This window comes from Coregonus clupeaformis, unplaced genomic scaffold, assembly GCF_020615455.1.
Source record: "Coregonus clupeaformis isolate EN_2021a unplaced genomic scaffold, ASM2061545v1 scaf0654, whole genome shotgun sequence".
NCBI classification, from domain to species: domain Eukaryota; kingdom Metazoa; phylum Chordata; class Actinopteri; order Salmoniformes; family Salmonidae; genus Coregonus; species Coregonus clupeaformis.
Genome location: NW_025534109.1, coordinates 95,075 through 104,309, shown reverse-complemented (window position 1 = coordinate 104,309; position 9,235 = coordinate 95,075). Strand labels below are relative to the sequence as shown.

The window sequence follows — 9,235 nt, the reverse complement described above, 5'->3', positions numbered from 1 at the left end:
GAGGGACAGGTTTAATTTTGTACATTTTTTTTTTACATTAAAATGAATCACCAATCACATGAAATAAATAATAATCTTCAGAAATGATTTTGTCAAAGCAACAAAATAACTAAGGTTTTACAATCATGGTGAAAACGTGGAGAAATGTTGGGGTTAAGTGGGTTAAAATCTTCCTAGAAGTCAGGGACATGTCATAATGCTGAATTTTGCTACTTTAGCACATATTTATTCATATTCAAAATCAGATCTATAGGTTTTCCATGCCGTCTATATTAAAGGACACTTCCTTTAATATAACAGGCTTTTAAAAATGCAATATTGGTGCACAATTTCTACACAAAATATCAAAGGGCAACTCACTCTACCAGCCTATTAAAGCTACAATATGTAACTTTTTGCGCCACCTGACCAAATTCACATAGAAATTTGAGTTATAGCTCTTTCATTTCCTGTTGAAAGCAATTCTAAGAAGCGTGTAGATCTGTTATATGTGTGCTATTTCTATGCTTCCTGTTCTGAAGTTTCTGTTTTGTAGACCGCTAAAAAACAGCTAAATATACAATATTTTATATATATATATATATATATATATATATATATATATATATATATTCACTGCGGTTTAGGTGGTACAATGATTCTCTATGCAATGACTGCTTGTTTGTCACATAAACTGAAATTAGGCAAACGATTCGAATTTTAGCAGCCAGGAAATGGTGGAGCGATTTCTACACAGTGCATCTTTAACCTCCTAGGGCTTAGTGGTCACATACGTGGACAGCACTTTTTAGCTCTTATGTCCACAATTGTGTAGAAGTTCTGTCATATTTCATGGCTTATTCTGATTTAGATATTTATAAAAGCCTTGTATATTTGTCATGACATGCAAATTTGAAAAAAACGTGTAAACTAGCAACTTTGTAGGTCGCTAAACATGAAGTACACGCAAGTGTACTTATGGACTGAGGCTCCTCGAAACAGCTAATATGCTTGTAAACATGCACACACGTAAAATGGGAAAAAAGCTAGCTCTGATGCAGCTAAAAAGCTGTACATGGTCCCAATGAAATAAATAACAATTAAATCACTAAATACATACATACATACTTAAATTAGTTGTGTTGAAAATGTTAGCCTAATGCAAGAGTGACTATTTAAAATGCTTTGAATGTTTTATATTTTGTTACAGACATACAATGTCATCCTGCAACTATTTTGCAGCATATCAAATGTTCCAAACACTATTTTTAACTGTCCAAAATGGGCAAAAATGCAATGTTTCCATATTATTTTTACTCTCCGATAGTCAAAACATGTTCAAAAAATATGTATGTGTTATTAAACATTAAAAACAGTCAGGAAAAAAACAGCTGTGTTCAAGGCAGAAATGAAGAGTTTTTCATTCTATTACACAAAGGTGACTTTATTGTGTTTTATGGAAATTCGGACCATGAATCCACATATGTGGACATCATTTTTCTCTAAAAGTACATCATATCAAAAGATGATACTTAGTTTTTATTCTAATTAGGTTCCAATAAGCCCAAATAGCAAAGAGAAATAAAAAATGCATGTAAAAAAACAGCTTGGGCCTTAAGAGGTTAAACAACGGGACACACTCTTTTCACACCACTTCAATACAAAGGTATTTTCGTAGCAGGTTAGTTTGAGCATTTCTGCTAACCCTAGAGTGGCGTGAAAAGACGAATCGGGCCAATGGGGTGATTCTTGACGAAGCAAACACAACTCTGCCTCTTCCAGAAGACCTATCTACGTGATAGGATAACTATCATACTTGTGTCAGAAAGTGGTGACAGCTGCAATCTTGGAAATGTATGCACTATTTCTAAAAGTATCTTTAAATATATATATATATATATATACATACAACATAACTATTCTGATCAATCTGCTGTGCAATAAGTGGAATGCGCCAGCAGGCGGTAGCACCCCCAAATTCACGGTGTAGTTTCTCGTCGAGTTTATTCTGTCGCTTCCGTGTCCGGTGAACCGACTTCACATTTGGAAGAACTTGTCCGCTGTACGGTATGTTCTATCTTCAAATGGCATCTAAACATCCACATTTTAATGTTTGCATTGTATATTCCATTGGGACAGACGATCAAATTTGATATGAAATACCTGGAATTATGTTTGGTCGAAGATTAGTTCATATCCACTGCAGCTGGGCTCTGACCTTGCTGTGTTGGCTAGCCAACTGAGTTAGCTAGCTAACTGCTAGACCTTCATCTGACTCTTGCTCTTTGAACGTAAAATATTATTTTGTATGTCTAAAATATAACTAAATAAGCTGATGTAGCTAAATTTAAAATATCCACTTAGCTACATTGTTGGATTTTAGTAGCTAGGCAAAGCTAACGACTATTTGCTAGCTAGCCTAACGTTAGCTTAGTAGCTTGAGAGCTAGTTAAAACATTAAATAGCTTGCTATCTGTCAGCAAACATGAGTTTGGCGCTGTCAGAACTTCTATTAGCTTTTTGTGTTGGTTAGGACTCAAATCAGTTAGCCAGATAATAGCAACATCTCTAACATTAGCCACTAGGTGACCGTGTTGTTGAGGAGTCCGGCTTACTAGCTTCTGATCTCAATGCGCTGCCAGTCAGTGTCACCTGTGACTTGAACCTTCCTGATCGGTCAGTGTTCATGACATTACATTAACTGTTTTGTTCTTTCGTGTTATGGTCTGTATCTCTCTTGTGGGGTTTTAGCAGCTATATAGAATATTTACCCTTTTTCCAACCTTTTGACAGACACAGACAGAAAGATGGCTGGGAAACGTGCAGCATTGAAAGCCATTGACTGGTTGGCCTTTGCTGAAAGGGTTCCCCCCAACCAGAGGGCCATGTTCAACAACCTCAAGACACGCTCAGACGCCATCGGTGCCAAGTACGTAGCCTACCCCGAGTTAGCGTTTAGGCCTAGTTCATGACTAGGACTTCAGAGCCAGCCAACTGAGGACAACCTTTTCACTTGCATTGATGTCAATGGGAAACTGAGTAAAACATTTTTTACGATTCTCCCTTTTAGCTTTTTATATGCCAATGTGAAAGTCGTGTAGTTGGAATTGAATTACAAGGTATTGTCAACCAAGACACATAGGTTGCTGCAAAGTGAGTGGGTCTCATACATGCATGTTAGTGTAAATGAAAAGCTCCACAATCTCACTCCCACAATTATTGTTTTATAAGTGCCATCAATGAGCTGTTGTTGATGGGTGTCTCTACAGGCTGTCCTCTCTGCCAGAGAAGCCTGTCACCATCGACTGGAGCTTCTACAAGACCAATGTGGCCAGAGCCGGCATGGTGGCCGAGTTTGAATCCAAGGTGAGATCCCAAGGCCTGTGATGAGTTTTAAATGCGTTCCACCTGGGGAAAAGAAAGTTACACACTCTTAACTATATTAGTCTCATGTGGTATTCTGTCCACTGTGTGGCATGTGCTGTAACACTGGTTCAGTCTAGGGCTGTTACGGTGGCCATCTTACCACACCGGCAGTCACGAGTCATGATGGCTGTCAAATTCCATGTGACAGTCACGGTAATTAGGCTTCTCCAAGCTCTGATGCTGCTGATGGTATTTAGTAGCCTACCAAACTTGCTAACTGCCTGGTACTCAGCACTCCATTGTCCCTCTAACCACTCTCACTTTCACATTTACATATTAGTCATTTAGCAGATGCTCTTATCCAGAGCGACTTACAGTTAGTGAGTGCATACATTAATTTTTTATACTGGCGCCCCCGTGAGAATCGAACCCACAACCCTGGCGTTGCAAACGCCATGCTCTACCAACTGAGCTACATCCCTGCCGGCCATTCCCTCCCCTACCCTGGACGACGCTGGGCCAATTGTGCGCCGCCCCATGGGTCTCCCGGTCGCGGCCGGCTACGACAGAGCCTTAAACCACTGCGCCACTCAGCATCAATGCGGCATCAATGCAAATGTAATTGGAAATCTAATTAAACACTTAATGAGAGCCCATGAGCTCATTTTGCGCAACATTTCTATAGGCTATGCAATTGCGTGAGAAAACAGAGTGATGGTCTCTACTAAAAAGAGGAGGATCCCATCAGCTTTCTATAGGCTAGGCCTAGTATTATTTTTCTTAATTTTCCTAATATTAAGCACATTGCTTCTCTTTACAACAGGAGTATAGCCTACCTGGCTGGCATGAAAATGAACCACCGGAAAAGCGTCCTCCATTCGCTATTTAAGTGCATAGATGACATGTATTTTTTCCCCTGCCCCTGTTTCAAGACAGGTGCATGATAATGGTCCATTCTAAATCAAAACAAATTTCACACATATATTACTTAGTATATGTAAAGACAAAATGAAATCAAGAATAGTCTGATGGGTGACAATATCAGCCTATCACTTGTGAATGATATATTTGGCGCCGGGAACAATTGAGGCATTATCAAGTGCTTGTGAAATTGCAAAAGAGAGACCGATGAAGTGTGTACAGCCTGTGCAAAAAAACAAAGCAGAGCTCATGCCTTTCATGTGACTTTTTTCAAATCATCATTAGTCTCATCATGCAGCCTTAGAATGTCTAAATAAATCTAAACATATAGCCCAACGTTTGTATCACACCTTAAGTTGCATAAATAACTCTAAATTAAGCATATAGGAGGACCTGTTTCTTTGTTAACCGCTCAACACAGAATAGCCGCATGTGCGCACTCTGTCAAATCCTTTGGAGAAAATATCATTTTTATTTTATTCAGCTATGTTCAATTGTATTCTTCATACTATAAAAGAATGCCACGGAATTCTAAGCAAATCGTGTCTGCTAAATGAACTAGTGTAGCCCACAGCCATATGGCATAGCCAGATCAGGACCTAACATAAGGACAACTCAGAGTATGCTATTCTGTTCTTCTGAAACGGACTACATTTTCTTATCATGTTTCTTCAGACCTGTCTAAAATAAAGAATGGATTTATTGTGATGGATTTATTTGACTTTTTCAAATGTAGATGTTCCAAAGGTCTGCATCAGTGGCTTGTAGGCTATTCGTGGAAGACAGGAGATGCTAAATGTGTTTTATGTTAATTAATGGTCAATTACCGTGAGACCGGCAGTTATTTGCTTGACAATCACCGGCTGACAATTTCATGACCGCCCTAGTTCAGTCACAACCATATTAGTCTTATCTAGTATTCTGTCCACTGTGTGGCGCGCTTTAACCCTGGTTGAGTCACAACAATATTAGTCTTATGTAGTATTCTGTCCACTGTGTGGCGTGCTTTAACCCTGGTTGAGTCACAACAATATTAGTCTTATGTAGTATTCTGTCCACTGTGTGGCGTGCTTTAACACTGGTTCAGTCACAACAATATTAGTCTTATGTAGTATTCAGTGTGGTGTAACACTGGTTCAGTCACAACGATATTAGTCTTATGTAGTATTCGGTGTGGTGTGCTGTAACATTGGTTCAGTCACAACATAACTAAGTTGTTTCAGAGTAGAACATGTTATCGTTGATCCCTATCAGACATCGATGTGATCATTATGATGAAATACGTTCTTGGACCAGGGATGGTGCTGGAACTACATGCTTCAATCAATAAAATGTATTTATATTAGTGTTGTCATGGTACCAGGAAGCAACATGAAGCGGACAGACTTTCTTCAGGAAAACACTCCTGATGTTGCCTTATGTTGTCACCCAGAGTGACATTTGTTTATTTGCAAGCTATAGCACACAATAATTTATATACAGTAGGTTCTAAAGGACCGTAGAGTTTAGTCTGCTTCCTGTTTTCTTTTGCTAAGGAAAATCTGGCATCGTGGGATCGCGATACTGGCATTATGACGACACTCATTTATATAGCCCACTGTACAACAACATTAGTCCCAAAGTGCTTAACAGTTAGCATTGGTCTGGTCTCATTCCTCTGTCTCATCTCCTGACCTCCTCATCTCACCCCTCTCCTCTCCTCCTGTCCTCATCTCACCCCTCTCCTCCTGTCCTCATCTCACCCCTCTCCTCTCTCCATCTCCTTTCCTCCTCAGTTCTCAGCCCTGACCATCCCTGAGCCCAAGGACACAGCCACAGCCGCGATCAACACACAGGAGGCCGAGGCGGTGAGTTGTAGCTCTGGATTAAAAGATACTCTGCAGAATGACTCTTCACTGTTCTGCTGTACTGATTCAGAATGACTCTTCACGGTTCTGCTTTACTGATTCAGAATGACTCTTCACTGTGCTACTGTTTTGATTCAGGATGACTCTTCACTGTGCTCCAGTTCATTCCTGTATTAATATTACAGTAGCTAGCTAATTAATAATACACTAAATGTGTATTATGGCACTTTGACTCAGACACTTTGATGTTGTATTGTTCGTTGTCATGGATGAGGTGGTGATAAATGGGTTCAGAGTTCCATTTCAAGAGAAAGAAGCCTCATTATGCAAAGCACTGTAACTGCTCTTGAGGCTTCCTTCATTATTATTGGTTATTTTTCTTCTTTGTTGCAGAACAAAGCTGCTGTTGCCTACGTCGAGGCTTCCAAAGCTCGCATCGCCCAGTACGGGAAGGAGGTGGGTTACACGCACGCACACACTCCCCTACACCCGGATTTCCCTAGACTTTCTCTTCATATTTTAGGATATTAGTACACACTCAACAGTAGAACCCCTGAGAAAAACTGCAGTATTTAGAGACATGTAGTTCTCTTCTCTCTGTTGATCCACCTTCCTGTCTTCCAGCTGGAGAAGTTCCAGAACATGATTCCCTTCGACCAGATGACCATCGATGATCTGAACGACACGTTCCCCGAGACCAAGCTGGACAAGGAGAAGCACCCGTACTGGCCCCACAAGCCCATCGCTGAGCTGTAAACTAAAAGCCCCCAGCGCTTTCTAAATAATATACTTTCCTCTGATGAAAGGTTGTATAGTGTCCTGTGTATAAAGTCAAGTCCTGTTTCATCTACAAAGACAGTTTGTGAAATTACTCAACTGTGAGTAAGGTCATCTGGTCCTTTGAATGGAAATAAACATTTATGGAAATTGAATATGATTTGTGTTATTATTTTGTGTAACGTTTATTTAACAAAAGTCTCTTAAGCGATTATAGTGGTTAAACTATTTTGCGAGGGCACAATTGTATGTCCAACTCGAGAAATGATTTTCCATAATCACTTAGGACGTTTAGAGTAAGTGAATATCCTGATGTATCAGGCTGAGGCAGACGTTAGGCTGAGACAGACGTACTGTCAGTTTCTGTCGGACAATCTTCTCTGTTGTCCATCTGTCCAAGTGAGTCCCTCCAGAGAAGATCCCACCGTCTCCTTCTGGGAAACAGTAGTATGGCCCGTGTAGCTCAGTTGGTAGAGCATGGCGCTTTGCAACGCCAGGGTTGTGGGTTCGTTTCACGGGGGCCAGCATGAAAAATGAATGCACTCACTGTAAAGTCGCTCTGGATAAGAGCCGTCTGCTAAATGACTAAAATGTAAAATGGAAGCAGTAAGGGAATATGCTGATGCTTTGTGTTGATTCAATAACATGCAGTATAACTGCTGGATACCATATAGACAACGTCTAACAATGGTCCTATCCCAAATTGAACCTATTCCCTATAGTAGTGCACTACTTTTGACTGGGGCCCTGGTCAAAAAGTAGTGCATATAGAAAATAGGGTGTTATTTGGGATGTAGCCACTAATGACACTGAGTATACTGAACAAATCTTGGACTGTTATTTGGGAGAAACTAAATGACTTGTCTGTGTCAATCCAACTCACAAGTCATGGGAAAAGGCCTTGTTTCCTGTCCTCTTGTGTTTTCTCATGTCTACAGGTAGGTAGCCTTGATCATTCCGCTGAGGTGTGACAGGGGCCTAGTTCAGAAACAATCCCCCCACCCATACTCCCTAGACCTTCTCAATCCTTTCAAATCTACAGCTGTGTACCAAATGGCATCCTAATCCCTTTATGGTCTAGTCCACTACCCTTCCTCTCTAGGTTTCTGCCTTTCTAGGGAGTTTTTTCCCTAGCCACCGTGCTTCTGCATTGCTTGCTGTTTGGGGTTTTAGGCTGGGTTTCTGTATAAGCACTTTGTGACATCTGCTGGTGTAAATAGGGCTTTATAAATACATTTGACTCTATGGGTCCTGGTCAAAAGTATCGCACTAAATAGGGAATATGCTGCCATTTAGGACACAGACTAGAGGTGCCAAGGTGGTATTAATTTGAGGTTGTTATGGGCTAGAGGTTGGTATGGGCTAGAGGTTGGTATGGGCTAGAGGTTGTTATGGTCTGGAGGTTTGGTATGGGGCTAGAGGTTGGTATGGGCTGAGAGGTTGGTATGGGCTAGAGGTTGGTATGGGCTAGAGGTTGGTATGGGCTAGAGGTTGTTATGGGCTAGAGGTTGGTATGGGCTAGAGGTTGGTATGGGCTAGAGGTTGGTATGGGCTAGAGGTTGGTATGGGCTAGAGGTTGTTATGGGCTAGAGGTTGGTATGGGCTAGGAGGTTGGTATGGGCTAGAGGTTGGTTGGGCTGGAGGTTGTTATGGGCTAGAGGTTGTTATGGGCTAGAGGTTGGTATGGGCTGGAGGTTGTTATGGGCTAGAGGTTGGTATGGGCTAGTGTTGTTATGGGCTAGAGGTTGGTATGGGCTGGATGTTGTTATGGGCTGGAGGTTGGTATGGGCTGGAGGTTGGTATGGGCTGGAGGTTGGTATGGGCTAGAGGTTGGTATGGGCTAGAGGTTGGTATGGGCTAGAGGTTGGTATGGGCTAGAGGTTGGTATGGGCTAGAGGTTGGTATGGGCTAGAGGTTGGTATGGGCTAGAGGTTGGTATGGGCTAGAGGTTGGTATGGGCTAGAGGTTGGTATGGGCTAGAGGTTGGTATGGGGCTAGGAGGTTGGTATGGGCTAGAGGTTGGTATGGGCTAGAGGTTGGTATGGGCTAGAGGTTGGTATGGGCTAGAGGTTGGTATGGGCTAGAGGTTGGTATGGGCTAGAGGTTGGTATGGGCTAGAGGTTGGTATGGGCTGGAGGTTTGTATGGGCTGGAGGTTTGTATGGGCTGGAGGTTGGTATGGGCTAGAGGTTGTTTCTGGAAAGGGCAAACCCCTCTTATGTTCTGATGGCTATAGGATGATCCAGTGTTGTCTCAGTGTTCTGATGACTATAGGATGATCCAGTGTTGTCTCAGTGTTCTGATGACTATAGGATGATCCAGTGTTGTCTCAGTGTTGTGATGACT

At 41.6% G+C, this 9,235-nt stretch overlaps 1 protein-coding gene across 1 annotated transcript; it reads left to right on the top strand.

Annotated features, from left to right (window-relative positions):
- The first annotated feature begins 1,959 nt into the window (after positions 1 to 1,959).
- Positions 1,960 to 7,045, top strand: LOC123485348 (ATP synthase subunit d, mitochondrial-like). The gene is made up of 6 exons (XM_045216259.1): positions 1,960 to 2,046; positions 2,773 to 2,908; positions 3,249 to 3,345; positions 6,042 to 6,113; positions 6,507 to 6,569; positions 6,738 to 7,045. Exons 2-6 carry the CDS (start codon positions 2,787 to 2,789, stop codon positions 6,867 to 6,869), a joined length of 486 nt encoding a protein of 161 aa, XP_045072194.1. The 5' UTR covers positions 1,960 to 2,046; positions 2,773 to 2,786; the 3' UTR covers positions 6,870 to 7,045.
- Positions 7,046 to 9,235: the final 2,190 nt, after the last annotated feature.

Bases quoted from the DNA above. Each gene is read 5' to 3' on its own strand.
- LOC123485348 (XM_045216259.1), top strand. From the start codon at position 2,787: ATGGCTGGGAAACGTGCAGCATTGAAAGCCATTGACTGGTTGGCCTTT. The intron at 3,346-6,041 runs GTGAGATCCCAA...TTTCCTCCTCAG, and splicing joins TGGCCGAGTTTGAATCCAAG to TTCTCAGCCCTGACCATCCC. The intron at 6,570-6,737 runs GTGGGTTACACG...CCTGTCTTCCAG, and splicing joins TCGCCCAGTACGGGAAGGAG to CTGGAGAAGTTCCAGAACAT.